Source organism: Limanda limanda, chromosome 7 (genome assembly GCF_963576545.1).
Source record: "Limanda limanda chromosome 7, fLimLim1.1, whole genome shotgun sequence".
NCBI classification, from domain to species: Eukaryota; Metazoa; Chordata; class Actinopteri; order Pleuronectiformes; family Pleuronectidae; genus Limanda; species Limanda limanda.
Genome location: NC_083642.1, coordinates 8,756,585 through 8,769,044, shown reverse-complemented (window position 1 = coordinate 8,769,044; position 12,460 = coordinate 8,756,585). Strand labels below are relative to the sequence as shown.

General features: G+C 43.8%; 1 protein-coding gene across 2 annotated transcripts in view; it reads right to left on the bottom strand.

The window, feature by feature from the left end:
* Positions 1-831: 831 nt before the first annotated feature.
* The window catches only part of LOC133004892 (cadherin-4-like), a 222,935-nt gene continuing 211,306 nt past the window's right edge, over positions 832-12,460 (bottom strand). For both annotated transcript variants that reach the window (XM_061074446.1, XM_061074447.1), the window contains exons 12-17: positions 8,596-8,738; positions 4,388-4,627; positions 3,998-4,234; positions 2,783-2,922; positions 2,524-2,688; positions 832-1,038 (exon numbers count right to left, since the gene is read on the bottom strand). In XM_061074446.1, the coding sequence (XP_060930429.1) occupies positions 832-1,038; positions 2,524-2,688; positions 2,783-2,922; positions 3,998-4,234; positions 4,388-4,627; positions 8,596-8,738 (1,132 nt within the window). The remainder of the gene's footprint in view (positions 1,039-2,523; positions 2,689-2,782; positions 2,923-3,997; positions 4,235-4,387; positions 4,628-8,595; positions 8,739-12,460) is intronic.

Here is a 12,460-nt window from a genome sequence, read left to right as displayed (position 1 = left end):
GCCTATGTACAGTACGTCTACATACAGTACTCCCCCCCCCCCCCACAGATGCCACAGCGCTGCAGGACGACAGAAATGACGAGGGAAAGGGCGGAGTTAAAGGGTCAGGGGTCGTATGGGGGCATGTGAGCCCAGAAATGGCAACCAATCCTGAGTTAGCGGGAGTCTGCTAAAATACGCACCACTGAAGGCACTTTTTAAACAACAGTGCTTCTGTTCTAAGTAATTCAAGTTCAAGAAAGAATAAACCAGGGCCCTCCGTGCAGGAAGGACTTTCATATCCGCGTTCTTCTTCTGCTTCTTCATCATCTTTTTTTTCTTTCTTCCTTTTGTTCCTCTCAGACAAAGCAAGAAGCTCAACCTAAAGCTTCTGCAGAGAGAGGCAGTCGGGGGCCGACAGCGAAGGGAAAAGTGGAAACCCTTAGGAATCGACTGGAATCAAAAGGGAATGGGGACAGAAAAAAAAAAGCTGCAGAAACCAAAAAAACAAAAACCAGAGAGAAGTTACTGAAACCTACATCCGGCGTCAAACCTGAACTGAAACGAAAGCAGAAGAGTTCGAGGAGACAAACTAGGAGAAGCCTGCGATTCAGAGCTTCGGTTTCAGTCTAAGACTTTCGAGCGGGTGGCGGCTGAGAAGAGAAACTGGCTCATGGGGACCGGTCCTCTGTGGTGGGTAATTTCGATTGGTTGGTTGGTCAGTGTGAACAAGTCATTTTTACCAATAAGGGTGTTGTGGCCCCTTGTGTTAGAGGGACAGAGCATGGCAGGCCAGCTGACGGGACGAGCGTGTGTGTATGTGTGCGTGCGCCTGTGGGACTCGGGGCCGGTTTAATCTTCGTCCCCTCCGCCGTACATGTCGGCCAGCTTCTTGAAGCGCGGGCCCCAGTCGTTGAGGTAGTCATAGTCCTGGTCGCCCGTGCTGGAGGAGTTGAGCGAGCTGACGGAGCCGGCGGTGGAGCCGCTGCCCTCGTAGTCGAACACCAGCAGGGAGTCGTAGGGAGGAGCGGTGGGGTCGTTGTCTGCTGCTCGCAGACCCTAAACAGGAGCAGGAGAGAGGAAGTGATCAGTGCTCATGTGCTTACAGGGGAACATAGGATTCAGATTTAAATGATCAGTGATGGAAAAGCAACAAGTTGTTAGAGATCAGCTCCATCTCTCACAAAAGAGTCATTTAGAAGAAGAAAAGTAAGAATTGGAGCAACAGAAGATGGGGCAAGATACTGAGCAAAGGTATTTTACTTTGTGTCACTGACATTTATCAATTATATCTGTGTTGTATAGCTTTGTTTAGTCTCATGTCTACTTTTGAAACATAGATGCAGTTAAAAAAAGATCCATGGCACTTTTGACGTTGGTTGCACTGGTGCACTTAACTTTTTCATTTAGGCGCACCAGCACATACTTTAGGTGCACCAAACATTTTTCACTGCACCTTTTAGCATTGCTATAAAACATCTATTATGGGTTTTCTTGAAAGTTTCCATTTACATTGGTAATTCTTTGAGGGCGAGGAAGCGACACGACTCGATAAAATACAGAGAAACCAGATAAGTGTTTGGTTGCATGTTATTTTGTCACTTTTCACCGCATTCGATGAAATGGTCTAATTCCTGTCACATGTAGCTTGTGCAGATTTGTGATTAAACCTTCCTTTTGAAGGCCAACAGTCAGTGTGTCTATAAGGTTCATGTGTATTAATACATGAATAAGAGCTTTGGCTATTTCTTCTTACTGAATTTGATCTTTAAATGTTTAAACATAAATCAACATATTATTGCTGTTATAAAAATTCAATGTGAATGAGATTTGGTCTGTATGTTTTTCTGCTGCCGCTTTAAAACCCGGACTTGTTTCTCCAAGGACAAAATGAATGTCATTGACCAGAGGGTTCGGCAGGAGAAGAGAATCTGACTTCATCCACATCAGTGGAAAACAGTCAAAAAAGCCTCAACCCTCTGGGGCACAGTGCGTGGAACACCATGTGTTAGCTGTGTTTACCAGCCTGCTGGAGCGCCGTCAGGTGAGTGCATGTGTGAGTGAGTGGGGGGGAGAGAGAGAGAGAGAGCGAGAGAGAGAGAGAGAGAGATAGAGAGAGAGAGAGAGAGAGAGAGAGAGAGAGAGAGAGAGAGAGAGAGAGAGAGAGAGAGAGAGAGAGAGAGAGAGAGAGAGAGAGAGTCAAGGCTGGATGGATCAAAGCTGAACAGCTGCTGACACCCCTCGAGTGCGAAAGTGTTGTCACGAGTCTGTCAATCAGCATTTTCTAGCATCACTGTGCCAAAGCTGGGGTTGTGTGTGAGACAAGTGTGTGTGTGTGTGTGTGTGTGTGTGTGTGTGTGTGAGTTTGTGTGAGAGCAGGGGAAAGCTACACAAAACCCAATTCCATCACCATTCTGCAGTTTAAGTAAGAAAAAGCATCTAGAGATGAGCAATCACATTAAATATCAGAACAAACATCACGATGCTTTTGCTCTTGTGCACGTGAGATACAATGTGTGTGTCCGCTGTGTGTGTGTCTGTCACCTCATGGATGAAGTCCCCGATGTCTCCAGGATGGGGCACGACAGGTCTAATTGGATACTGGGACTCGGGGATGATGGGACGCTCGTCCACCCTGCGGACACCGGGCGGCTTGCTGATGATGTGCTCCAAGGAGTCGGGCTGCTGCAGCTGGCTCAGGTCATAGTCCTACACAGCCGCAGGGGCAGACAGATGTAAGCAGGGCAGAGGGCAACATGGAAAGCATGTGTGTGCGCGAGCATGAGTCTCTCAGGGATCTCACCTGGTCTTCCTCTCCTCCTCCCTCTTCGTCATATTTGAGGATGTTGTCCCTGACGTCGTCTTCAGGGTCGATCAGCAGCTGCTTGGTCTGCCTCTCCTTCTCTCTGCGCTTGATCCACATCACGAACAACAGCACCATGGCTGCAACACAAACACACACACACGGACATGATAAACTTGTGCTGCAACACAAACACAAAATAACCTCACCCTCTGTGAACTGTACTAACTACTAAAGTCTATCAAGTGTAATGTTTAACATGTTCACCTTCTTATTTTTAATCTAAATTTGAAAAGATTCCCTGAAGATGATGCTCTCAAAAAACTTTTTTTTGTTAGTTGGCCTTTCATCACCAAAAATTTAATCACTTCAATGCTGAATCCAAATTTCTACCGAAATTGAAGAAATTCCCAAAAGACGTTCTTGAAATATCCAATCTTTTTTTCTCTTTTTCACATTATTATATTCATCTGTATAATTCCAGAGATTCGAGAGTCTTTCTTTTATTCATATGAATATTAAATTAATCATAAAAATAAAAGAATAACATAAAAAATGTAACATAGCTTAACATAATAATAATAAAATACATAATGCACATAGGTAAACACATGGATGAATATGCACTTTACATGGAATCAATATTTACACCTGCTGAATATGCATCGTTATGTAAAGTGTAGCAGCAGTCATAAGGTGCATGTGCATCGTTGCAACAGGTTCTAAAGGACGTTGTGCATTATTGATTGAGTCTACTGAAGATTGTGTATTTGTGTTGACTATAGGATAACGTAGTAGCCTATAGTATTAACTCACAGCTACGGTTGAATCTGTCTATAGGACGTCTCTGTATGTTCGAACAATGAAACCAAACAAACAAGTAACAAGGTGAGCCAGCAGCGTGAATCCGTGGAGGAAGGAGTATCAGATATTTACTCTTCCAGGATCACAAGACAAAAACTCCTGGTTGCGTGACGCCGGAGAAGATTTCAGCAGTCGAGACATTCATCCATTATACAAACTACTGTTCGTGTTGTTGTATCACAGCCTGGTTAAACTTTAATGGCTGCAACCTAAACTGCAGTTGTTTGGCAGAGAGGAAAATCAATGCCAGTCACAGGGAGCTGTAACTTTCCACATTGTATCTATGTGTGTGGGCGTGTGAGAGGAGTGAAGTGTGAGTGGAAGATCGGGATCCAAACACGTGACACTCACTGAGGAGTATGATGATGCAGATCAGGATGGAGATGATGGCGCCGGTTCCCAGGCCGGCGGCTGCCACGGCGCCGAGCGTGGTGCAGTCTCCGTTCTCATCGCAGGGACACACCTTCACCTTGATGACCGACCTGTTGGACAGTGGAGGGTTCCCCGAGTCCGACACGATCACAGGGACCTCATACACCCCCGGCTCTAGATATATATTGTACCGCAGACCCAAACGGGCGTAGTTGCCTGTGGAAAGAGTAAGAGAGAAAGAGGAAAGGAAAGAGAAAAGTTACTAGATGCTATTAATGGGGATTTGAACAAATTGCTGGACGAGTGCCATGGTACATTTTGTCACGCGTCAGAAACATTCATCTTTCATTTTCCCTGACACCTCCTCACCACTGATCCGGGAGATTGTCCAGTTGCGTCGGATGCTGGTGGGGAAGTTGGGCAGCTCAAAGACAAAGGGTCCGGCGTTGGGGTCAGTGTCGGCGTCAGCGGCAGTGATGTTGACACCTTTGACATTCCTGTTCAGCCTCTCGCAGATCTGAGACTCCCTGGGTATGAGCGCTGGAGGGTTGTCATTAATATCTATCAGGTAGATCTGCAACGTGCCTGTGCCGCTGGCTGCAGGCGAGCCTGGGAGCAGAGAAGAGAAAATAGTATCATGACGAGAGGAAAGGACGCCAAAGGGGAGTGAAAGGAGCGATACAGAGGAAAGAGGGACACGAGCTGAAGGCCGACAGAGGGAAGGCCGATTATGAAAGAGAAGATTGAGGGAAATAAAAGAGAGGAGGTGAGACGAACACTGTTTATTTACAGTAGGGATGTTCGAGGCAGGGTTTGCTGCAGAGCTGGAGGAGAATTTCTACTGTTGACAGAAATACTTCTGACATTTGTGCTTCCCAGCTCTTCTTTTAGCCTCAACACACAAATCAGAGCCGTCCCAGTCGGGGCCAGACGCAGCCACGGCACATCCCATCGCCAGGAGAGGGCTTAGGTACAATAACGATGACTGTAATACAATCAAACAAATCCTTGTCTGTGCCTATTTATACAACTCTGAGAGCCATCTATGATTCAGTAGATAAAGGCTCCTCTGTTTGCAATAATAACAATGTGGTTCCTGAAAGGTGACCTGGGATTTCTGGTAACACTCAGTCCTCTAGTTGTCACATATTGACTCGTTAAAGGGAACCTATCCGCCGCCTGTGTACATACGTATCAGACAAGAGGCATTGCTCCGCGTTCACAGATAATCAAGCACTCTCGAGAATAAGACACTGAAGTTGATTTGCATAACCCTCGAGATCTCCAAAGTCCTCATGGTGGCATTGTTGTGTGAATAAGTAAAATCTGTGTGAAAGCAGCTGTTTCCACAGTGCAGAGTTTAGCATCCAATCCCATTTAAGTAAAATGTCCAGTATTTTATTAAATTAATAGAAGCAATATTAACGGCAATATTCGGTGGTGTAAATGCTGCTAATTTTGAGAAACAGGTACAACAGATACATTCTGAAGTTAGTGGAATCCCTGCAGCAATCGTCTACTTCTTTTGAAAACACATTATTCATTATTATAAATATATTTTAATCACCATCAATCATATTATGTGCAGATGTGAGAGCTGTGATATCCTCTCACATGAACCCCTGCAGACTTGACACCATGTTGTAATTCTCCGGACATTGTTGAGGCAAATTTTTCATGAATCAAAGCAAATTGTTGAGCTATGTGGTCTGATTCGACTGTAGGCAGCCATTGCAAACTCACTACAGTGTTGTCACACTCAAACACACGTGGTCACATGCAGTGGTGCAGACAGACACAGACACAGACACAGACACAGACACAGACACAGACACAGATACAGACACAGACACAGACACAGACACAGACACAGACACAGACACAGACACGTTTTGCACTGACTGAACAGAGCAACAGACCATCAGCAACAGCATTAACAGAGCATTGAGGGTAAAGAATAGACACTTTGAACAATCAGAGAGTAAGATAGCAGAGCGGCCAGCAGAATGCATGAATGTGCATGTGCCTGAGAACCCCCCCCCCACACACACACACAAAAAAAAGTTCTTAGTAGTATTAAGCTCAGAGCTGTTTATTGAGTGTGTGTCAGGGGGTGACGACACTTAGCTGCTTCCAATTACGAGTCATTTCCCCGCCATGCCCCACTGGCTGAACCACTGGAATCCAGCGACCCAAGGGCCCATCTCTGGGATGAGATAAGGGCGATGTAATTTACAGAGATTTATGCAAAGCTGACAGATCTGCCAATTAAACATGGCAACAGAGCAAGACATTTGCCACGAGAAGAGTGAGACGCGGTTAAAGTTCCTCTCCTGGCATTGATTAAACCCCTCAATCTAATTTCTGTTCCTCAAAATTATATCTTTAGGAGTTTTTTTACGTGAATAAAAATCTTTTAATGAACTTAAGATGGCCTGGATGTAACTGCACACCTCTGTTTTGTTAACTGTTGAATGCTACACAAGTCATTACTTTTGGTTTGGTTTGAGAGCAGGACTTATTGATTTCACATTTAGATGCTCTCACTCAAAATCCTGCACTTGCACTCAAATGTCACCTGCTTTTGCTTTGATTTCCTGTCCAATCAATAGAATCGGTTATAGTTTCACTCATGTTAGGGTCTTGAGAAATACTAGATTTTCATTGGACGGGGCCTGTAATACTGTAAAAATGTCCAATGATCACAAGTGCTACTAGAGCTTTAGTAAAGTGAAAGAGAGATTAATGCTGAAATAAAGTTTATTTAGGGCCAGGAGAAGGTTTCATAGAGTTGAGATACATGAAAATTTAACCTAATAGTTACTTTCATGGATATTTCACATATAAAGTGAATAATGTAACAGCTAAAGAACACAAGGGAAATACAGAGATAGCCTTGAATAGAACTAATGGCATAGAAATACCATTAAAACAATAACTTGAGTTGCATCCTGACAAGAAACATAAATAATGAAACATAGTTCATAACAATTGACAGTGAAAAGATTTTCAGCGATTTTTGGAAAACTCGTTGCTTTGAATACATTTACAACATTTAATCAATTATCACTATTTACACATTTTGCTGTTATTATGAGTGGCCACTTGTTATAAGCATATAGTACATGCTCCCTTATTTTAGTTATAAATAGTTATTAGTATTCGTTACTATTCACGTTATGGGGACGTGCTTTTGTCTCCTTATGGAAGACAAGTCTCCATAATGTGACTGTCTAAACAGATTTAGGTTGCCACAACTTGAGTAATACCTGGACCACACACACACACACACACACACACACACACACACACTTATACACTCGTGCACATGCACGCACAGGCTTTTCCATTTTGCTGCTTAGTTAATCCCAGCCATGTATGGGGGACATGTGGAAGCAGCTTGCTACAGCTGATAGGAGAATTATGTGGGTTTTAACCAGCTAAATAAATAATTATGTTTGTGTAAATTCCTCAAAAGGATTTGTATTAACTCCCTTTTTTGATGCCGGCTCAGAGATGTGAAGCATGGTGAGAAGACTTGTACCAGGCCCACCACATTGAAGAGCACACGAGGACATAGACAATACCACAGGGGTCGGAAAGAGGTGTGTGTCAGAAAAGGTCTGAAGCATTCGGGTTGTGTTGGAGGGCACACACACCAGACATACACACAAGCACACACAAACACACACACGATATCAGTCAAACCCAGGTCAGGATGAAAGAAAAGGCCTCTAGCAGCAATAAAGAAAACCAGGGACTATAAACAAGAAAAACACAAGAGTTAAATATTTGCGGAGTCCAATCAAACACTAATCCTGCTGCCTCTTCCTTCCCATCATCACAGCAGATTACATATCATGGTGTCTGACATCAGTCAAATACAGACAGACACACACACACACACACACACACACACACAGTCAGACAAATTTGTTACAAATGAGCAAATACTCACAGCCAAAAATACACTAATGTTTCAAAGCCAGCTCAACTTAAGGTAAACACAGCAGTGCACTGCACGTCAGTGATAAGGCTGTCGAGGAGGGTGAAAGTATTTTCGTCTTTTACTTGAGGAAAAGCACTTACTTCAACTTGGAACCTATTTGTTTGCTGCAATGAGTTTGTGCTTAGTTAAGCTTGAGGTTGAACTTTGAGGCAGAGCAAATAATATATGCCACATGAATTTTGAGCAGAGGAGTGGAGCAAAGAGGAGACAAGTGGAGAGGAGAGGAGCAAAGAGGAGAGAGCTTCCGTATCCTTATCTCTTTTGGGGAGGAATTGACAGGTGACTGCTCACTCATAAGCCCTGGAAATATCATGCATACATAATGTAGACGATTTGAGACTGCTTCAAAGTTAATAAGGGAAAAAATTCAAAGTGATTTCTACAATGTCTCATTTGTGTTTTAATATTATCCTTTAGTACCAGATAATGGTTATACCAAATCAAAAACATTTGTGAGCATAAATAATAAATCCCCAGTTCTGTGATCCTGGCTTTTAAAAAAACTGTGATACAGAGAAATACAATCAATCAGAAAAAAAACATTTACAGCATGAAAGGAGCCTCTTACCACTATCTGTTGCCAGGAACGTGGCCTCATACACATTGTTCTTGACGTACATGGACTCCCGGTCCAGCATCGCCGTGGTTACTATCTGACCGTTGGTTCTGTTGATGGACAACCAGTCCGCCGGGTCATTCAGCTTCGAATACCTAAAGACGCACAGGGACAGATCGATGGAGAAGTTAGCGCCTGGCTTCCTGTGTTTACAAGCAATTATAAATTTTCTCTTGCATCCGTGCATAGATTGCCTGCACACACACACACACTCACAAAATCACAACAGCCTGACCTTCACACAGTTTAATTCTTCATTGACTTCTCCTCCTGAGCCTGCAGCCTACAGTCAATTTCACCTCATTTTTCACTCCTGTGTACCAGGCACTGAAGTCAATTACCTCCCTAGTTAAGCACTGCTGCAACTGCCCATGTGTGTGTGTGTGTGTTGCATGCACATATTCACAGGAAGTGTTTTTGCAGGAGGCTAAATTCCCGGACAGGGTTTTATATTGCATGCATGTTAGGGTATGGATGTTTGAAAATGGTCCTGTGGGAAGCATGTGTATCGGCTGGAGACGGGATGGTAGCATCTTGGTTCTGATCTCCGAACAGGGAAGTGGATGTGGAAGCAGGTGGTGACTCCCCCCTGGGATAAAGTGGAGGCAAGGAAAAGGATCAACTCCAGGATTGAATCCCAATCTCGCTGGGATCTAACTGTCCTTGTGTCTTTGGCTTTTGTCGCTTTTCGTCTCGCTCCACACTTTCTATTTTATCTGATCTCTCTCTCTCTCCCAACCAGCGCCGCCTCACCTCATCTTGCTGTGCTCTTGTATTCATACATTTTCTTATCCCCGTCTGTATCTTCTCATCCTCGTCTCATTCCCTCTGAGATACAGGGTTCATAAACTGCCACCTCCTCTGGCTGCAATTTCACATTTGGGAGTGAAACATCATCCGTGGACATGTGACACCTTGGCCTTACACAACGAGGTTTCTACATCAATCCGATTTCATTTACTGAATGTCAGTTTGGGTTATAAGACCATGTTATTATATGGTCATGCACAAGCTTTTAAAATCCCTCCAAATTGAAATGGATTTTCCCTTAACCTTGCTTTTATATTTATTAAATTGTTGTGTACTTACTGTCGCTATATACAGCCCACTTGTTTATTTGTGCCTGATTAAAAACCGGATACACATGTCTTCGTACATAGAGGAGAATAGAAGCCCATAGGAGTGTGTGACGATGCGGTGGGGGGTTGACAGAGAGTATAATCTCTCTCCTGCAGAGAGGGAGGTGGGATTTTCCCAGCAGGCAGTGGGCATGATCCCAGGCGTAGCGCAGTGCGGGGAAGGGGATCACAGAGATGACATTCCCACACTCTAGACGGTTTCACACAAGCTAGCCAAACCCGCAGCCTCTAACTGGCGGACTGTGAAATCTCCGTCAGGACGAGAGTGAGTCCATCACAGTGGGAGGGCGGGATGAAAGGGGTAGGGAAGTGATCAGGACTGGGTGGGAGAAGGAAAGAGGGGCAGGGAGATGTGATATTTGGAAGAAGCAGCGTGCCTGTATGATCTGGTTCTGATATCCTCATTAAGACTGACTTTATACCTCCAGCTATTCTGTGTCCAACTGCTTCTTTGTCAGCTTTCCCAAACGGACTCTCTCTGTCTGATCACCCAATTGCGAGAGAGATTTCACTTGAGAAACATCCTAATGAGTGGACATTTTTGGGGAGTTTAATTTAGTTTATTTGCCAAAAGTTAAAATGAAAAGGATGTTTAATGCATGTATGCTAAACGCAGAAGAGGAATCAGCTACAGATTAGGGCACCTCTAAAGGTCACCGACTAACACAGCATATCTTGTTTGTGTAATTTGTAGAGAAATTCCAGACTGGAGCCTGGGTTCTGGAGTTACTGCTAATTACATGGCAACCTCATTGCGATGACAAGACTCCAGGAAGTCACTTCTGTCAGCCAAGAAAAGGTCCAGCATGTGATAATCCTCATAAAGCAAACGCTTACTTGTATTACAAAGCAGTTTGTGTAACCTACATTTCTGATGTGGCAACATAAAGATGATAATAAGTTATCATCAGAGTTGGAATTTTATAGCTGTTTTCATATTCTGTGTTTTTTTTTGCTGAGCTATGCTTATTGTGAATTGTAACTGTATAATTTGTATTGCGGCCTGTCAGTGGTATCAGGGTAAATCTTAGCAAGAAATAAAAAAAAAACTACTAAAAATGAACACTACCTACCAGTACTAGGTAGGGTAGGTACTACACAACCTACGAGTGAGGATACCCAAGTCAAGCCCATTGTGTCTTAACGGGCTCTGATGGGTTTGAACACATTTTTCAAATGCTACTTGGGTTCGGGTTGATTTTATTGATGTTGGCTAGAATATGTATGACATTTTTTTATGCTGCACGTGCCTCTGATCGGTGAAAACATCAGATCAGGTTCGGACACAAAACAACACGAATCCCTTTCAGGTTCAGGTTGTTCTCTGTTTGTTTTTTCCTTGGCTCAAACGGTTTTTGGCAGCAAATTTCAGCCTGACTCTAACGAGCACCATAAGGAAACGTTTATCACCATCCTCTGTGCCACATGGAAGGAAATATCTCAAAGGCAAAAATCACACAAAATGGTTGAACGAAGCCCAACCTATCTGCATGGCTAGACAGAAATGAGAAAATGTGTTTTTTTTGTGTGATTTGGATTAACTGACCCTTTAATATCGGGGACAAAGAAACAAAAAAAACTCAGACTTTTCCTCCTGTAATGGGCGATAAAATACCGCTGGAAACTTCTCTTTTCTCCGCACAAAGCCACGATAACACAAGTGGATGTGTGCCCTCCGATAATAAAAGCCCTATCACAAAGGTTTGTTCACAAAGCAGAGTGCTCTGCTCACCACCGTACTTTAATTAAGTCTCCTAAACAGCCCTCAGTGCAGATGTAATAAACCTGATATGGAGCAAATGAAGCCCCGAATGAATGGTCTTTGCAGCCGAGCACATTTCCAAGACACTCAATAGACAATCCTTCGTATGATTCGTCTCGTTCCTCCAAACTCGAAACTCGCTTCTAAGAAATAAGTTAACGGCAGATGGTTTGGCTTCGTCCAGCCGTGCATAAAGGTCTCTCGGATATATTTTTCACTTCGGCGTCTTCAGCACCCTGTAGACGATGAGGTTATTCTGGCCATTAGAATGTTCCTGTGAAAGAACCCAGTGTTTTTGTTTACAAGTCCCAACCGTCAACAACTCCACTGTGGGCAATTGGCAGTCCCCATCGCTAACTTTTTAACGAAGTGTTGAGCCAATATTTTCTCTACTTGGAAGGGTAAACAGTTCTTGTTTACGCAAGGGCTATTTTGGAATTAAAAAAAAGAAGAAAACCGGGTTGCAAATGTTAGAATTTGTGTGAAATTTTAATGATTTCTTCTGGTCTCTATATTTCCAGCGCTTTATTGAGTTCTCCCGTATATTTGAAGGTCTCTCTCATCTTGATGCTGGTACGTGTCTGCGAACGGACGGATGTATGATTAGGACTGGCAGCTTAGTGATCTCAGCCAGCAGCAGGGAGACGCATGACATTTATTTTTCAAACCTCCCTCCGACCCCGAGGATGAAAAATGCATGTCTGGAGCTTAGCCAAGGCGGTTTGGGTAATCATTTATGCCAGTGTCTCCAGTCCCGTGTCTCGACCTTACTGGTTAGGTATCTGACAGGTGATGCGTGATGCCTCGCTCTCCCTCGGCCTCCTACCAGCCCTTCTCCTGTCCACATTGCCTCCCGCGCAACCCCTGTCAGTCCATCCCTCCTTTGATAAGCACCTGTCAAGTTTCCACCTTGACC